Here is a 19,267-nt window from a genome sequence, read left to right on the forward strand (position 1 = left end):
GGGCTCATCATATCTTTCCAGCGGTCTACCCTGCTTGCCTGTTGGCCCAACCGACATTCACTCACCTCAGGGATGCAGTCCTCATGGGTGACCACCCTCACTATGTCATCCAAAGGCAGCAGGGAGTTGCACTTGATCTCTGTGTAGACATTTTTTCCCTCGGTGCAGACAGCCAGCAGCTCTACCAGGTGGATGTGGTACCTCAGAGCGCTGTTCTCATCCATGCGGTCCCGTTCCGACCGCATCATCGTGACCAGGGTCTGGAAGGATGCACGGTCGTTGTAGAACACCAGCACGTCCTCGCCCGAGTTCACCAGCTTAGCGGGAGGAAGACAGACATACTGTTCTTATCAGCTGCTACTGACACACCATATAGATTTTAAAGCAAGTTTTGTTTGGGTAGTATTGCTAGTTTATATTACAGAAATGCATAGTGTGTCATTTGCATTATAATCATGCGTGCACTGCAATTATCCTGTCCCACCTCAGCCATGACGGTGTCCTGACACTTCTTGATGAACTTGTTCTCAGCCTTGACGATGGTCTGCAGGAATTTGAGGTACTGTACATGGCGGCCATGTGTCTCGGTGCAGTGGACAAAGTGCTGCACCACGCGCTCGTTGATTTCACTGCACAGCTGGAAGTTATTCATGAAGATGTGTTGCATGGTGATTGCCTCCAGAATCTGAGGAGAAAGATAAGCATTAAACTAACTGCTTTATTGGCATTGGAATGATGGAGTACCACTGGTTCTTCCCAGCACAGCGCCAACCCTTACCCCAGGAGTCCACTCACCCCTGGGTTGAGGAACAGGTTAATGTGCTTGTGCAGCAGGATCTGGTTCTGTTGGTTCCCTGCACAGAAGTTCTGGAGGAACTCATGGGCCAGCTTCATGATCTCTTGCATGCGGACGTCCTCACCCTAAAGTGTTCATCACAAGTACAGACAGACACACAACCCAAAGGCTGCAGCTATCATTCAAACCTTCCACAAATGTCATTGTTGACCTCGTAATTGTACAAGTCTACGACATGCATTCTCTAGTGCTTGCTTCATGCCTTTATGCCTTTTTAGTCTCTCTCTCTAAAGCATGAGGTGATGATAGTATAGGTCTGGCCCATCCTATCTTCCAGTACCTTCTCATAGGGAATCTGCAGTAGCTCCAGCACCACACTGTGGGCTCCCATGTTCCTCAGTAGTCTCTGCTGCTGCTTCTTACTCTTCTTCCCTGACGCTCCCTCCTGGACACACAGCTTACTGAGCCGCAGCAGGATCTGAACAGAGGGGAAGAGAGAAGGGGCTCAGAGACTGACTACCTCATACATATCTGATGTGACTCCTTACAGTGTGTGATGGAACAATGAGAGAAAATTGAGAGAGATTGTACCTCTTTCATAACCCTGTAATTGTAACTGCTGGTGGTTTCCGTCTTCTTTTTGTCTGAGCTGCCTGAATCCCCCTGCACATGGACAGAGTTAGAATGAGAGCTTGTTCATATTCATGTGAAGCATTCAGCGAAAGCCTTCAGATGTACAGTAACCATTAGTTCAGTTGAAACAATACCTTCTTTTTATGGTCGGACTCTGAGGGTCCGTCCCCTCCGTCATCATCCCCCTGCCTCTTGTAAACCCACAGCTCAGACTTCTCTACAATGGAGCGCAGCTGGTCTAGGTCTGACTTGATCTGCTTGTAGTTGTCCACATCTTGGCTGGTTACCAAGAGCTGGACCTAAAAGGAAGAGGAAGACATATACCTGAATGTAGACTTAATTGTATTTATTTTTTATTTAAACTTAATTTAACTAGGCAAGTCTATTTAGAATGACGGACTACCCTGGCTAAACCCTAACGACGCTGGGCCAATTGTGCCCCGCCCCCTGGGCGTTGAATATTCAGAGCAAGCTAGGCCTTCAAGCGCCTTATAACCCAACGACTGCTGCTAATTCATAAAATGACTTTCTAACTAAAGATAAAATTATTGATGAGTGTGAGGAGCAATGATACAGAGGACCTGTGTGTTCTTGTGGCTGTGGAGCCTATGGGTTTGGGCGGTGGTCTACCTGTTTGAAGGCCATGAGGACCTCCTGTCTCTGGCTGAAGTGTCTGAAGAGCAGGTGGAGGGCCCCAGACACCAGGGGAGGATAGTCATGCATGGTGAGGTGTAGCAGCACCCTCAGGAAGGTTCTCCCACCATGGTCATCCAGGTCCAGAGGGGTGTTCTCCTCACTGCAGGACAACACACCAGGCTCAGACACTGGGGATACTTTCATAAGACCTACGCCAGTGTTAATACAGTGTTGTTATGGAAACGGACACTGCATTCCATTGTATCAAGATTTAAAATGAGAGGGTTTACCTTCCTCCAAAGATCGCCTCTGCCTGCTCCTCAATGTTCTCAAAATCTAGAGCCCCTAAAAAGAAAATTAAGCATTTACATTATTGTGGAGCCCTTTGAAGGCCATACATCCCTTTAGAAACCATCAACACGATACATTAATTTAATCATTCTGAAATTAAACATCTGGTATGTCTGTAGGGTCAGTAGCTTGAGGGTAAAAGTAGTAACAAATAAGGACAAGGCTTTGGCTGTCAGTATGCTGACCTGTCATATTATTTCCATCCTGACTAGCACTAGATGGTGTGCCATCACCCTGAGGGTTACTCTCATCAAACTCCCGCTTGAAGATACAGAGTAGGCAGGAGATCCTGTAGTCCAGTCGCACATTCAGAATGAACTAGCGGAAAGAAACAGAACGCACAATTTAGTTAAAACACCAGGCTTTCAAGCTCACCACGAAGAGTAATCATACAGAGAAAAATATGTCGTAGATTTTGTATACAATTTTATTTGATACTATGGGAAATCAAAGCCATGATAATTGGATACAATTATCAGACAATCTACATGAAAAGCCAGATGAAAAGGGCAGGAGATACCTGGAGGATCTCGATGATCTTGAGCTTGGTGTCCATCACCATGATGTCCTCCCTCTCCGGCTCCGTCTGGGTCTTGACCACGCCCTCCTCCGGCTGGTGGGTGGGGGTGACGGGTAGGAAACCCCCACCTCTGAGGACCACCTGGGTCATAAGCTCCCCCACCCCGTGGATAGACTTCATCACATTACTGCCTGTGGACACACACACACACCTCAGAATTGAAATGGGGCACTTACTCACACACAACACATTAACCAAACCTTATCAATTCCATAATGATTCATCATAGAAGGGTGGTGTATTGAGAAAGAGAGAGAGAGAGATAGTGCGCCTCAATTACAGTACATCAGTAACAGCCAATACCAATTGACAGACGGGTAACAGACAGGCAGCATTGTGCTTTTGACCTTGTTTTTCCTCTCCCTTCTCCAGCTTGGTGACAGGGTATATGGTGCTGACATGAACACAGTCCAGGATGTTCAATAAGATCTTAGTCAGTCGCAGCAGGTCACTGAAGTTGTAGAAGCCAAAGTAAATGAGGTTCCTTGCCAGGTTAACTACCTTCATAGATAAGAGAGAAAAAGGAGGGGAGTAAATTCTCCACACATACATTATGCATTCCTACCTCAAAGTAAAGTTGTCTGGTTGACATCATGCTGTTTCCAGGGAAACCTACCTCGAAGGTGAGCTTGTTTTTCTCTCTGTCATCGAAGGGGATGTTCTGAGACACCACAGACATCAGGTAGTTCTCCACAAACTCCATGGTCAGGCAGAACCTCTCCTTGATCTCATCTCTGGTTGTCCCATCATTGTCGTAGCTTAGAAAGGGAGAGAATATTCTTGTGTAAAGGGTAGCCTGTAGATGAGCTCAGGTAATGTAGAATATCTCTGAAGGGACTCTAATAACACGTTCATAAACCCCACTCACTCGCCGATGGCGATCTTGGAGGGAATCTCGGACCAGAGGCGGGCGTACTTGACGGGGGTGACCTGTTCCTGGGGGTCGCGGTCCACGTGCATGTGCAGCATCATGCGGCAGAAGGAGGCGCGCAGGTCGTAGGGCAGGTCCTCGTCAGACATGCAGCGCAGGATCAGGTCCACGTCCAGCTGGCCAGAGATCTTATTGATGGCCAGGTACTGACGGTCCAGACACATCCGCGCAAACAGGTTCAGCTGGTACCTGCAGGAGGGAGAGGAACATACTTTAACATCTGGTCAGGGCCCTAGACTGAAAGCAGGCCTACACATAGGAAATCAAATTACTGGCGCATATGCTTCTACATACTGTCATAACACTAACTATTCAACCAAAACCCATTGTGAACCCTGTAAGGCCCTGATCCCTGACCTGTAATAGCTGACCACCTCCTGGTCCTCCTTCTGGCCCTCCTTGGCGTCCTGGGCCAGCTCTCTGACACTCTTGCTCCTGATCTCCTTGAGGTTGTCCCTCCAGAAGAGCCACACCTCTTCTTCGTCCTCCTCCATTTCCACGGGAGCCTCCCCGATTGTTACAGCGTCAATCTCAAAGCGCGACAGCACTAGCCTGGTCGGCGGCAAATAAAACAGACAGTCAACAAAGAAACTGCAGAAAATAAGGAATACTGAAACAACACATCTGTGTTTTGTTTCCATAAATCGACAGCATTACTAATAACAGCAATTGAGCCAGTCTAGTTAGAAAGCATCAGATCAAAGTTCAAACATGCACACACCCACGCTCATATTTTCAGTGCTCGGGTAAAACAAAATCATCATATCAAGGGGGGTTTACTTAGTCTCGATGAGGATGTCTGCGTTGGAAGGGTCCAGCACAGCGTTACAGATTAGCTCCTGAGTCACTGGGATGGATTTGTTCATGGACACACACAGATCAGACAGGTAGTCCAGAAACCTGAAGATAGGAGACAAATAGAAAGGGAATGATTGTCAATGTACAGGCCCAACTGCCAGTGGCTACACTACAGGCTCCCAGAGTAAGCTTATTCAGGCTCAGTTCCAGTCCCCCTACCAGCTCCATCAGACTCCAGTAAAAGCCCTCTTTATCCAGGCCCTTGGACCAGCATGTTTCTCATATCATAAAGCATGACTGGAGCTTGACAGCAGTAATGACAGCAATTACCTCCAGTGCCGCGATCCCACACAATCCCTTCCTCTGATATGCATGCATACATTTATTTGAATAAATTTACATCTACTACATTCCCTGGCTGGTGCTGTACAAAAATAACTCCACCCAAACAACCTTCTGAATCAGGCTCATGGCATGCCCCCATCCTATTGCCCTTCCTCTTGGTCTCACCTGGGCTCCCGGTTCTTCCTGACCAAGGTGACGAAGGTGTCAATCTCAGCAGCCGTGATGTGTTTCTCAAGGAGCTTGCGGTTGTTGTGGAGCAGGGCTGTTATCGTGTCCTCAGCTAGAACATCGTAGCCTATCTGTTTCTGCATGAAGCGGAACTGCTTGGCTATGTACTCCTGTAGAGGGGGAGTCGGTGAGGGTCAGCACCATTCTAACGTACAACTAACAGCTCAATTAAACTTAGCCTTTTAACAAAATAAATTCTGCATCTGTGCGTCTGATACAACATCAATCAATCAATAATTTATGCACACCGACCTGGTTCTTCCTGTAGTCTTGCTGGGAGTGCCGTAATACCCTGTAGCAGAGCCTGCAGATATGCCTGAAGGGTGCGTGGCGCTGGTCACCAAGCTCTTCCAATCGCAGCATGGGACCATCCCCGCTATCAGTAAACGGGGCTTGGAGAAGTTTGAAAATCTAGAGGGATATGGATTCCATAAGTAACTTTTAATTGTGATGCTCAAACTGACAATGCAGAGAGGTCAACTTAACCAAACCCAATGTAGATGATACTACCGCTGTACTGTAAGATGAGGTGTACCTGTTTGAGGATGTTTTGCTCCCTCATGAGTTTCTGTCTCTCTCGATTGGGCTTGTTGACCATGATCTCCAGCACATCCTGGCCAGTGTTGGGGATGTCACACACGAAGAAGACCAGGTCCTCTAGAAGCTTAGTGACAAACCTAGAGACCAAAGTGACAGGGCCAGGGAGGTGACTGGTTCTACCAAGGTACCAGACAACACCAACTCCTACAGCCAGCCTCTCCAGAGAGAGGAGCTAGGAACAACAGCTAAAGGAGAAAAACTATGGCATACCTGGTGTAGGCGTTAAATGATGACTCATCTCAACATGAAAAATAATAGTTCTAGCAAATGTCAAAAGTCCAACAGCAACCTTCTAAAAATACTTTCAACCTACCAGAATACTACCGTTCAAAAGTTTGGGGTCACTTAGAAATGTCCTTGTTTTTGAAAGAAAATCAATTTTTTTGTCCATTAAAATAACATAAAATTGATCAGAAATACAGTGTAGACATTGTTAATGTTGTAACTGAATATTGTAGCTGGAAACGGCTGATTTTTTTATGGAATATCTACACAGGCGAACAGAGGCCCATTATCAGCAACCATCACTCCTGTGTTCCAAAGGCATGTTGTTAGCTAATCCAAGTTTATCATTTTAAAAGGCTAATTGCTCATTAGAAAACCCTTTTGCAATTATGTTTGCACAGCTGAAAACTGAAAACTAATGCTGGCATTCTAGGCAGAGTTCCTCTGTCCAGTGTCTGTGTTCTTTTGCCCATCTTCTCTTTTTATTGGCCAGTCTGAGATATGGCTTTTTCTTTGCAACTCTGCCTAGAAGGCCAGCATCCCGGAGTCGCCTATTCACTGTTGAAGTTGAGACTGGTGTTTTACTGGTACTTTTTAATGAAGCTGCCAGTTGAGGACTTGTGAGTCATGTTTCTCAAACGAGACACTCTAATGTACATGTCCTCTTGCTCAGTTGTGCACCGGGGCCTCCTACTCCTCTTTCTACTCTGGTTAGAGACAGTTTGTGCTGTTCTGTGAAGGGAGTAGTACACAGCGTTGTACGAGATCTTCAGTTTCTTGGCAATTTCTCGCATGGAATAGCCTTCATTTCTCAGCACAAGAATAGACTGACGAGTTTCTGAAGAAAGTACTTTGTTTCAGGCTATTTTCATCCTGTAATCGAACCCACAAATGCTGATGCTCCAGATACTCAACTAGTCTAAAGAAGGCCAGTTTTATTGCTTCTTTAATCAGGACAACAGTCCCCACTGTATTTCTGATCAATTTGATGTTATTTTAATAGACAAAAAATGTTTGCTTTTCTTTCAAAAACAAGGACATTTCTAAGTGACCACAAACTTTTTAACGGTAGTGTATGTACGATAAAGTAATACAGTAGGTCAAAGGACTGCTGCAGGAACACACTTTACCTCCTCTCGTTCTGGGTTATAGTGCCCCTCTCCAGCTTGCCAGCGATGGATGCTAACACTTTACTGGCATCGTTGGCTAAGTCTAAGTCTCTGACTTCTGCTGGGGGGACAGGCACTATGGCAAAGGCCTCTTTGTCTTCTTTAACCGCTGATGTACCAATCTAAATAGGGACATGTAAAACATACTTTCAATAAATAGATTTTAAAAGTCCGACCAATGTTCACAAACTATTATCCTTCCCAGCCACTCACTCGTAACATGACAGGCTTCTCCTCCTCCTTGTCAATTGGGTTGTTGGTGCTGTGGACCCATGTGTTGGTGCAGAGGTGCCTGAGCCTCACGAAAGAGTTCCTGAGTGAACAAGACAGAGCAACTCAGAGGACAGCAACAACATAAAAAAACACTATAGTAGGTATTGTATATCCAAAATAATGTCTGTGGATTGTAATTCCTTAGGTGTAATCTTACAATTGCTTTGAAAAGTGAGCGTTGCTTAAACATTCATAGAAGTGTGTGGTAATACTGGGGAATACCAGCTGGGTTTACCCTGTTATCACACCTGCCAGCTACAGAATTACTGCCATCATTGCTATGCTCTGTTAACTTGAATGGGCAAATGTTGTTGTCCTGTTATGTAAACCAAGCCCTGTGAGGACGGGACAGGATGCTCAATAACTCATGTCACCCCAGGAATACGAGCTGGCGTCATGGCATCAGCTAATAGGGATCCTAATATAATAAAATAAAATGTTATTGATTACTCATGCTCTGCTCCTGATTCAAGCTCAACAATCTATAACAGTGCATTGTCTGCATGGTCACTCTGCATGGTCATAGATGGCCGAGTCAGTAGTATCCCCCCTAGTAGTAACCTCTACAATAACAACAACACTGTCATTGCTCTAACGTGATGAGTTATTCCTCTCCCCGCAGGATGCTTGCTCTTTGAGCGTGTGTTTGTGTGTGTATCAATGTGTCGTTTAAACCACCCAAAACCTACTTAGGCATAGATGATGGTAATAACAGCTACAGCGGGCTCTCACCATTGATGAGTGTGATGGCATTCTGTAACGTCCTCAAACAAGTGTACAGTCATGGCCAAAAGTTTTGAGAATGACACAAATAGAAATTTTCACGAAGTCTGCTGCCTCAGTTTGCCATCATACAATTTGCATATACTCCAGAATGTTATGAAGAGTGATCAGATGAATTGCAATTAATTGCAAAGTCCCTCTTTGCCATGCAAATGAACTGAATCCCCCAAAAACATTTCCACTGCATTTCAGCCCTGCCACAAAAGGACCAGCTGACATCATGTCAGTGATTCTCTCGTTAACACAGGTGTGAGTGTTGACGAGGACAAGGCTGGAGATCACTCTGTCATGCTGATTGAGTTCGAATAACAGACTGGAAGCTTCAAAAGGAGGGTGGTGCTTGGAATCGTTGTTCTCCCTCTGTCAACCATGCTTACATGCAAGGAAACACGTGTCATTACCATTGCTTTGCACGAAAAAGGCCTCACAGGCAAGGATATTGCTGCCAGTAAGATTGCACCTAAATAAACCATTTATCGGATCATCAAGAACTTCAAGGAGAGCGGTTCAATTTTTGTGAAGAAGGCTTCAGGGCTTCCAAGAAATTCCAGCAAGCACCAGGACCCTCTCCTAAAACTGATTCAGCTGTGGGATCGGGGCACCACCAGTACAGAGCTTGCTCAGGAATGGCAGCAGGCAGGTGTAAGTGCATCTGCACGCACAGTGAGGCAAAGACTTTTGGAGGATGGCCTGGTGCCAAGAAGGGCAGCAAGAAGCCACTTCTCTCCAGGAAAAACATCAGGGACAGACTGATATTCTGCAAAAGGTATAGGGATTGGACTGCTGAGGACTGGGGTAAAGTAATTTTCTCTGATGAATCCCTTTTCCGATTGTTTGGGGCATCCGGAAAAAAGCTTGTCTGGAGAAGACTAGGTGAGCGCTACCATCAGTCCTGTGTCATGCCAACAGTAAAGCATCCTGAGACCATTCATGTGTGTGGTTGCTTCTCAGCCAAGGGAGTGGCTCACTCACAATTTTGCCTAAGAACACAACCATGAATAAAGAATGGTACCAAAACATCCTTAGAGAGCAACTTCCCCCAACCATCCACGAACAGTTTGGTGACGAACAATGCCTTTTCCAGCATGATGGAGCACCTTGCCATAAGGCAAAAGTGATAACTAAGTGGCTCTGGGAACAAAACATTTATATGTTGGGTCCATGGCCAGGAAACTCCCCAGACCTTAATCCCATTGAGAACTTGTGGTCAATCCTCAAGAGGCAGGTGGACAAACAAAACCCCACAAATTCTGACAAACTCCAAGCATTGATTATGCAAGAATGGGCTGCCATCAGTCAGGATGTGGCCCAGACGTTAATTGACAGCATGCCAGGGCAGATTGCAGAGGTCTTGAAAAAGAAGGGTCAACACTGCAAATATTGACTCTTTGCATCAACTTCATGTAATTGTCAATAAAAGCCTATGATACTTATGAAATACTTGTAATTATACTTCAGTATTCCATACTAACATCTGCCAAAAATATCTAAAGACACTGAAGCGGCAAATTTTTGGCCACGACTCTATGAGCATCCATTTCCAAAATTCAAACACTTTTTTGTGTGCCAACACTAAGGGTACCGAGCGTTGCTTTCTTGCACAACTATGCCGTCTAGACAAAAAATGGCAGGAAAATAGGGCTGTTGTAAATATAGGTGATTGTGTTGGAACTTGCAGTCCAACTCCTTTGACTGTCGTTGTTATGATGCCAAGAATCATAATCACCTATATTCACAACAGATGGATTATTTCACAATTTGATGAAACAAATCTAAATGGAGAAGAAACGAATGTCTTTTCTTTTTTACTGAGGCCGCTGCAGCATAGTAGAAGATGATCTGAGAGCCAGTATCAATCCACACCTAGGAACATCACATGATTGAACACGCATGAACACACACACCCAAAAACAGATTCTCACACAACAGTAGAAACACAACATGACAAATAATAACTCCTGGGTTTTAACGGGAAAAAAATGCAGTTGAGCAGTCACTCTTTCATGGCTATGTGTAACTTCACAGCTCTGTTCTCTTCCCTGAAGCAGATGCAGATTTGGACTGAGGCTAGGTCTGTGGGAGGTTTTACTGATACCAACAAGCTCCATCAGACTGCTGAACACTTAAACTGGACTGACCACGTGGACTGACTCTCCACACCTAGGCACACATGCACTAACTCACATAAACACCCACACACAAATAGACATTAATGCTACACACACACACATCACAACTGCTGCTACCAGACTCGTATTATTACAAAACACTGCACAATTTAAACATTTGCCCCCTAATCCCTCCTTACCCCCCAAAATGTGTAAATATTGTATTGTCCTGTATTGTGCTCATGCTAAAATGTTTATTCTATTCTACTGAGCCATTTAACTTCATGTTTGTATTGTTATATTTTCTTATTTACTATTGTTGTTTCTTAATGTTGTTGTGGCAAGTAAGCATTTCGTTGGACAGTGTATCCTGTATGTGTATCCTGTGTATCCTGTACATATGACTAATAAAAGGGAATAATACCAATATCGTTCGATTAAAGAGCCTTCAGAAAGTATTCACACCCCTTGACTTTTTCCGTAGTGTTACACCCTGAATGTAATATTCTGAATTTAATATTGATTACATTTAGATTGTTTTGTTGTATTCAACCCTTTTGTTATGTGAAAATTTGCTAAACAAGTCACATAATAAGTTGCATGGACTCACTCACTATTATTGTGTGCAATAATAGTGTTTAAAATGTTTTTTGTATGACTACCTCAGCAATAGCCCACACATATAATTATCTGTAAGGTCCCTCAGTCGAGCAGTGAATATCAAAACACAGTTTCATCAACAAAGATCTACAAAGATAAAGGAGTCCTTCCTAACTCAGTTGCCGGAGAGGAAGGAAACTGCCCAGGGATTTCACCATGAGGTCAATGGTGACTTTAAAACAGAGTTTAATGGCTGTGAAAGGAGAAAACTGAGAGGGGATCAACAACATTGTAGTTACTCTACAATACTAACATACAGTTGAAGTCGGAAGTTTACATACACCGTAGCCAAATACATTTAAACTCAGTTTTTCACAATTCCTGACATTTAATCCGACAAAAAAATCCCTGTCTTAGGTCAGTTAGGATCACCACTTTATTTTAGGAATGTGAAAAGTCAGAATAATAGTAGAGAAAAGTTCTTATTTCAGCTTTTATTTCTTTCATCACATTCCCAGTGGGTCAGAAGTTTACATACACTCAATTAGTATTTGGTAGCATTGCCTTTAAATTAATTAACTTGGGTCAAATGTTTCGGGTAGCTTTCCACAAGCTTCCCACAATAAGTTGGGTGAATTTTGGCCCATTCCTCCTGACAGTGCGAGTGTAACTGAGTCAGGTTTGTAGGCCTCCTTGCTCGCACATGCTTTTTCAGTTCTGCCCACAATTTTCTATAGGATTGAGGTCAGGGCGTTGTGATGGCAACTCAAATACCTTGACTTTGTTGTCCTTAAACGATTTTGCCACAACTTTGGAAATATGCTTGGGGTCATTGTCCATTTGGAAGACCCATTTGCGACCAAGATTTAACATCCTGACTGATGTCTTGAGATGTTGCTTCAATATATCCACATCATTTTCCTGCCTCATGATGCCATCTATTTTGTAAAGTGCACCAGTCCCTCCTGCAGCAAAGCAACGCCACAACATGATGCTGCCACCCCCGTGCTTCATGGTTGGGGTGGTGTTCTTTGTCTTGCAAGCCACCCCCCTTTTCCTCCAAACATGACGATGGTCATTATGGCCAAGCAAATCTATTTTTGTTTTTCAGACCAGAGGACATTTCTCCAAAAAGTACGATCTTTGTCCCCATGTGCAGTTGCAAACCATAGTCCGGCTTTTTTATGACGGTTTTGGAGCAGTGGCATCTTCCTTGCTGAGCGGCCTTTCAGGTTATGTCGATATAGGACTCGTTTTACTGTGGATATAGATATTTTTGTACCTGCTTCCTCCAGCATCTTCACAGGGTTCTTTGCTGTTGTTCTGGGATTAATTTGCACTTTTCTCACCAAAGTACGTTCATCTCTTGGAGACAGAATGCGTCTACCTGAGCGGTATGACGGCTGTGTGATCCCATAGTGTTTATACTTGCGTACTATTGTTTAAACAGATGAATGTGGTACCTTCAGGCGTTTGGAAATTGCTCCCAAGGATGAACCAGACTTGTGGAGGTGTCTTGGCTGATTTATTTTTATTTTCCCATGATGTCAAGCAAAGAGGCACCGAGTTTGAAGGTAGGCCTTGAAATACATCCCAGGTACACCTCCAAATGACTCAAATGATGTCAATTAGCCTATCAGAAGCTTCTAAAGCCATGACATAATTTTCTGGAATTTTCCAAGCTGTTTAAAGGTACAGTCAACTTAGTGAATGTAAACTTCTGACCCACTGGAATTGGGATACAGTGAATTATAAGTGAAATAATCTGTTGGTAAACAATTGTTGGAAAAATTACTTGTGTCATCCACAAAGTAGATGTCCTAACCGACTTGCCAAAACTATAGTTTGTTAACAAGAAATTTGTGGAGTGGTTGAAAAACGAGTTTTAATGACTCCAACCTAAGTGTTTGTAAACTTCCGCCTTCACCTGTAAATGACATAGTGAAAAGAAGGATGCCTTTATAGAATAAAAACATTCTAAAACATGCATCCTGTTTGCAACAAGGCACTAAAGAAATACTGCAAAACATTTGCCAAGCAATACATTTTTGTCCTGAATACAAAGTGTTATGTTTGGGGTAAATCCAATACATTACTGAGTACCACTCTCCATATTTTCAAGCATAGTGGTGGCTGCATCATGTTATGGGTATGCTTGTAATTGTTAAGGACTGGAGAGTTTTTCAGGGTAAAAAAATTAATGGAATGGAGCTAAGCACAGGCAAAATCCTAGAGGAAAACATGGTTCAGTCTGCTTCCCACCAGTCACTGGGAGAGGAATTCACCTTTAAGCAGGACAATAGCCTAAAGCACAAGGCCAAATCTACACTGGAGTTGCTTACCAAGAAGACAGTGAATGTTCCTGAGTGGCCAAATTACATTTTTAACTTAAATCTACTTGAAAATCTATGACAAGGCCTGAAGATGGTTGTCTAGCAATGATCAACAACCAACTTGACAGAGCTTGAAGAATTTTGAAAAGAATAATGGACAAATGTTGCACAATCCAGGTGTTGGAAAGCTCTGAGAGACTTACTCAGAAAGACTCACAACTGTAATCGCTGCCAAAGGTGCTTCTACAAAGAGGTGTGAATACTTATGTAAATGTGTTTTTTTAATTTTAAATACATTTGCAAAGTTCTCTAAAAACATGTTTTCACTTTGTCATTATGGGGTATTGTGTGTAGATGGGTGGGAAAAATAAATAATTTAATCCATTTTTAATTCAGGCTGTAACACAACAAAATGTGGAATAAGTCAAGGGGTATGAATACTTTCTGAAGGCCCTGTATATCGGTGAAACAATATACCGGTTGGGCTCTATGTGTGTCCACCTTCTCTGGCTGTATTCTTGGCCTGGTTGTGTAATGGCCTGTTAGGATAACAGGCTTACATCTACCACACTCACTCTAATGACTCGCACCTAAAGCCCAGCTTGGCTGCCTGTGTCCTGGCGAATATGGGTTATTTCAGGTAGGGAGGGGGACCAGAGGACGAGGGTGCTGCCAAAGGTAGCCAGCAGGCAGGCACCTCACAACATGACACAATGCCGACTGACACTACGAGGGGAGGGGGCACACGCCTTGTCTGATGTGGCGCTGGTGACAGAAACAACCACACTATTGTTATTTTAGCCAACACATGATGCAGTCAGGAGGTGAAAAGGAAGGAACACACCAGAGGTGAATATAGAAGTATATGCAATACTATGTACAGGACCTGACTGTTCCCATGTAGTTGGCAGTAGCCCTCTGAAAGATCAAATTACTTCATGGGAAAATATGCCTTCCAGATGATGATGTGTTTATGGTGTGGGGGTGGATGGATGGTTATGCAACATCTGGCTTCTCTTTTCAGCTGGAAGATATGACTAAATCACGGCATGTTGCAACATCTTCTGGATATCCTGATCCAGTCTGTAGCGCTGCAGTCTGCCCCATCACCATGGTTTCCTGCTTCAAACCGTACCGGGACTTTCCTGACTATCATTAGCTAGTGTTAACAAACTGTGCTACCTCCTACAACACACACACACAGGCACACAAAAACACACACAGGCGCACACACGCAGTGGTAGACGGTGAGATATTTTCATGAGAAGAGACATCTTCTTAAAAATATGAATCAGTTTGAAAACAAAAGCGCCAAAATTGCACTGAGCTCAGCTGTCCTGCAAACTCACTATTCAGATCAAAGATCAAACAATCGGCCATCCTTTAGCTATCCTAAAATTGCCCTGAAATTACCATCTCTGAATTGTAAATGCTGCTCCTGGGTTTCTTAGACTGACTAGGCTGTGTGATTAGACACCCCCGAAGGCCCTCCTCTGTCGCTGCCCAGAAGCCTATGAAATGCCCTAATCCTGCCTACGAAGGGACTGAGCCCAGAGCCCCTGCCAGACAGGAAAAAAATGGAAGGTGTGAAGAGCAGCCACATCAACAGCAGTTTCATATGTTATGGTGGGTCCCCCGTCCAGTCAACACAACGTGACTGTCAGCAGCAGCAGTCTGTAACATGGACGCTACAGGAGCAAGCAGAGCCCCACACATGGCCACCCCTTGCCATGATGAGACAGATTTGTATCAAGCATCACACCCGTGCTATTTAGACCAGGTTGATTGAAGATGCGACGAAAGGCAGATCATAGAATGTAATGCATCTGTGGAGGGGAGTGATATTTGTCTGTGTACCTGGGCACCAGGGAGTCCCCCCCTCTCAGGGTGGTTGGGTCCAGCTCAAAGATAGAGGAGATGTCCATGCCATCAGGGACAGACACCAGTTGGTACATGACCCTCTCTTGAGGGGTTCGCAGACGCGCTCGCAGGGCTTCATGGTCCGAGTCCAACTGCAGGTACAGTAGGGAGAGGAGACTGTCAGTTTATGGCGCTTCATACTAAAATTTTACTCAGCAGTTCAGTTCATAATTTCAATGCAGTGATATTACTGTCTGTGACTGTGTGTAACAGATGAGGCTGAGAGCATGAAGATGTTGCACACGTTTCCTACAATCTGTTTATAGTTTGACTTATGCATGGCAACAATAGCTTAATCAATGCTATATCAGTCGATCACATTAAGATGATAAAGCATTGCAACATTGTTTGGATTACCACAGTCATTAAAGACATTTTCTAATTTGCAGCTTTACAGTACAGTAAGAAGAGAGAAATCATCACCGGGAATAATTTACCAAACTCCCTCCAGCTTCCCCCAAGACAAATACACCCACCCAAACATCTTTCCTTTGCTGTACTCATCAGTACCAATCAGATGAAGACTGAGCATGAGGTTATATTGAGATTGGAGTCATGCCAATTCAGAGACATTTTCCACTTTTAGAAGAGATAATGTGTGGTTGACTATCCTGTCAAGTTTACGGATCTAAAAGCTAATTCAATTCATGATGTATTTAGCCTCATATGATCATATTTTATCATCTGTAAGTATTTTTTGAAAGCTGTAAATTCAGTGACAGAAACAAATTGTGGAAAGCAGCAGTGGCGACCCGTCATTCAGGTCAGGGAGAGGAGAGGGGCAGAGCCCCACCTGTTTTGAGCCCAACATTGTTTTGCCCCAACTGCTTTGAGCCCGACATTTCTAGCATATCACATATCAGTTTGCAAACAACGTAAAAAAAAAATATATATATATCATTGAGTTAATAGAGCCGCATACAAACATGGTCTCTTTTTTGTTTTCTTGCGTAAGGCTGCTCCAAAATGTAGGTGTTTCAGCCTAGCTCAGTGCTTTCTGTGGTGGTGGGGCAAGACAGCAGAAAATATGGAGCATTGCACCGTGATTGGCTCAGTGTTCTGTCACTCATGGGGACACTACATCACCGGCAAGTCTAAGGGTAGACTTAGAAAATTCTAGCCCCTTGCATGCTACCATAGAGTTACATTAGAAGTGTCCATCCAAGAAGGCTCAGGGTCATTGGCCACAGATAAAATTACATCCAATCACATTATATGTACAGTAGCTTGATTGGACTGATCATGTCAACATCATACTTTCAAAATCTTAGCTAGCAGTCATCATCATGAATCAAGTCGACAATCTACTGGCAAATCCTTTTTTTATCCTTGTCATATGAAGAGAAATAATGAAGAGAAATTATAGATCAAATGTATTGGTGCTCATCAGACATTGGACATAAACATCACAAAACAAGTTGAAAATCGCAAATTCAACAATGAGTGGTTTGGAAGGAATCAGTGACAGTGGCTGTGTGGTCCCAAATCTGGGATTAAGGGGCTCTTTTCCAAGTTTAAAATAATAAACTTTCAACATTGGCCAATAATGAAGCATGATTTGTGCTCAAAACACCTGTTAACTCGGAACTGTGAAAACTTGACTTCATTGAGTTCAAGACAACTGGGAAGTTGGGATTGAACGAGCTCCGACTGGGAGCTCGTTTTGAACGGTCATCCAACTCAGAATTGTAAATTCGGACTCTTTCTAGAGCTACAACCACAAGATCAATGACGTCATCATGATTCGACCTTGTTATTTTCCGAGTTCCCAGTTGTTTTGAAAGTACCATAAATCCAGAGAATGCCAGACTTTGATGACAAAATTTGCACACGAAGAACCGTCGTGCCCTCTTCCTGTTCAAGTGAGCATAGCACAACAAGGTGAGTCCAAACATTTATTGTATACTGCTGCATAAATTATGTAATATGCCAGGGAGATATATATACTGTAGCTAAGAAAGTAATACTATGTGTATGTTGTGTAGTAAGATGTTAGTAGCCTTTGTACCTCACCCTAATCATTTGGTCCATTTACCCTTTATCCGTCCTAGCTCATTAATGGCTTAATCGAATTACGGATTGCTTTTTATCCGCTTGTCGTCCATTATGCCATAGTTTGTACATCTCAATTGTCATTACAAACCACATTTATTTAAACAAGTCAGCCAAATAAGCTATGCTTTTCTTAAAGGCAATAAATGAGGCTGAATGAACTGTTTCGCTGCCAGACAAGGCTCCACTGATAGCCAGGTGTAGCAGTGGTAAGATGTTGGGACTGCTGTTGGGACAGCTTTATGTAGGCCCTAACAGTTTGTGGGCACCGTTTGTCATCGTTATAGTGCAATTAATGTATTGTTTAGTGTTGTGGAGTGGCTTTGCTGGCATGCATCCCACTTTCAATTTCTTTTGCCACACCAAGATTTACATGCTAAAATCGCTACTGGAAAGCAGACCCTGGATTCCACCCCAGAAAATAATATTCCTTGGCATATTCCCTCCATATATACACTGTATAATGACTCCATGCACAGTAATATGGTGTTATACTGCCATCTATATGTGAGCTCTAGTACCATATACAGATAATCTAAATGTATGGTGTGGTGCTCTCCCACAACTACCAGAGCTGCCAATGTTACAAAAAGAAACTCTCCTTTCAGAATATACAGAAATAGCTTCAAATGATAATAGATGGTAATAGAGAATGGTTGAATAAAGGAAAAACCTGCACTCACTGAAATATTCTTTACTTTAAAAAAATTAGCAGCAGAGGTCAGAACAAACGGACAGGTTTTTGCGGCAGCTTTCGTCACCATATAGAGAATTGTTTTCATAATAACACACTACACACAAACAGTAGCCTGAATTGGGGGACACTAATTTAGTTTAGTTAGTTCTCTTCAAGAGGGTGAGTTGATTATTAAAACATGGTTAAAGAGTCCCTCAACTCATCAGTGAAGTATTTGAGAGGATGAAACACAAGGACAGGCACAGTACCTGGAAGTTAAAGGGAACAAAATCCACCACCTGGAGAGGAAACAAGATCCACCACAGATCAGCAGCAGTAGGTAGGGCAAGACAGCAAACACAACATAGACATGACACACAGATATAGAGCTGTCTCTGGTTGACTTACTGAGGATCGGGGCTCAGGACATTCTTCCACATAGTCAGGATTCACCTGAAAATAGATCAAGAACCAGAATAGGATACTTAACTCCAACATGTGAGGAAGCAAGAGGTAATACATAGTCCTCTTATAAATTACTATAAAGTCAATCCAACTTACACTTAATCAAGCCCTGTTGTTAAGACTTTCAGATTGCATGATGAAGTACTGCAAGATGATTGTGTGCGTTATACTCCCAGGTATAAATCAAATGATCTATGCAAGTGGTTGGCTGGTAGACTACCATGCAATATGCCTCTGTCACTGTAAGGGGACTCACCTCAGCAGCCAAGTAAGACCCTGTGGCAAGGTGTTTGAACCTGAACAGGCTGTTCCAGTAGCCAGCCCCGCCCCGACACGGGTCATGGTGGACCACCTGACAGAAGAATGCAACACCTGACAGCATGAGGACAACGTCTGGACTGATACCATACCACTAAAAACACATTGTAAGATGCAGGACAACCCACATAGTTTCACCTGGTTCTCTCTGTTCCAGGCCTTAAGCTTTGGAACAACCTACAGAATGGCGTGGCAATGCAAGGCTTCCACAATCAAAGGTTGTGTGTAACCATGTCGATAAATATCACTGTCATATGTGTGATTCACAAACTGCTGGTGGCACATTAATTGGGGAGGATGGGCTCATAGTAATGGCTGGAACTGAATGGTATCGAACACATTAAAAACATGGTTTTCTTGTGTTTGATACCATTCCATTCACACCATTCTAGCCATTATCATGAGCCGTCCTCCCCTCAGCAGCCTCCTGTGGCATGATTGTGTACC

General features: G+C 43.6%; 1 protein-coding gene across 12 annotated transcripts in view; it reads right to left on the bottom strand.

The window, feature by feature from the left end:
• The window catches only part of LOC129851117 (inositol 1,4,5-trisphosphate receptor type 1-like), a 153,710-nt gene that overhangs the window by 102,809 nt on the left and 31,634 nt on the right, over positions 1-19,267 (bottom strand). For 10 of the 12 annotated variants that reach the window (XM_055917399.1, XM_055917398.1, XM_055917396.1 and 7 more), the window contains 24 exons: positions 18,759-18,854; positions 18,446-18,490; positions 18,307-18,336; positions 15,247-15,401; positions 7,506-7,605; positions 7,254-7,414; positions 5,834-5,975; positions 5,551-5,709; positions 5,236-5,408; positions 4,708-4,827; positions 4,285-4,479; positions 3,865-4,116; positions 3,609-3,754; positions 3,344-3,493; positions 2,937-3,127; positions 2,602-2,734; positions 2,356-2,410; positions 2,060-2,225; positions 1,564-1,728; positions 1,388-1,459; positions 1,137-1,274; positions 796-921; positions 485-685; positions 66-317 (listed from right to left, as the gene is read on the bottom strand). In XM_055917399.1, the coding sequence (XP_055773374.1) occupies positions 66-317; positions 485-685; positions 796-921; positions 1,137-1,274; positions 1,388-1,459; positions 1,564-1,728; positions 2,060-2,225; positions 2,356-2,410; positions 2,602-2,734; positions 2,937-3,127; positions 3,344-3,493; positions 3,609-3,754; positions 3,865-4,116; positions 4,285-4,479; positions 4,708-4,827; positions 5,236-5,408; positions 5,551-5,709; positions 5,834-5,975; positions 7,254-7,414; positions 7,506-7,605; positions 15,247-15,401; positions 18,307-18,336; positions 18,446-18,490; positions 18,759-18,854 (3,423 nt within the window). The remainder of the gene's footprint in view (positions 1-65; positions 318-484; positions 686-795; positions 922-1,136; positions 1,275-1,387; positions 1,460-1,563; positions 1,729-2,059; positions 2,226-2,355; positions 2,411-2,601; positions 2,735-2,936; positions 3,128-3,343; positions 3,494-3,608; positions 3,755-3,864; positions 4,117-4,284; positions 4,480-4,707; positions 4,828-5,235; positions 5,409-5,550; positions 5,710-5,833; positions 5,976-7,253; positions 7,415-7,505; positions 7,606-15,246; positions 15,402-18,306; positions 18,337-18,445; positions 18,491-18,758; positions 18,855-19,267) is intronic. The other 2 variants (XM_055917402.1, XM_055917391.1) reach the window with 1 other exon arrangement.

Source organism: Salvelinus fontinalis, chromosome 3 (genome assembly GCF_029448725.1).
Source record: "Salvelinus fontinalis isolate EN_2023a chromosome 3, ASM2944872v1, whole genome shotgun sequence".
Taxonomy (NCBI): domain Eukaryota; kingdom Metazoa; phylum Chordata; class Actinopteri; order Salmoniformes; family Salmonidae; genus Salvelinus; species Salvelinus fontinalis.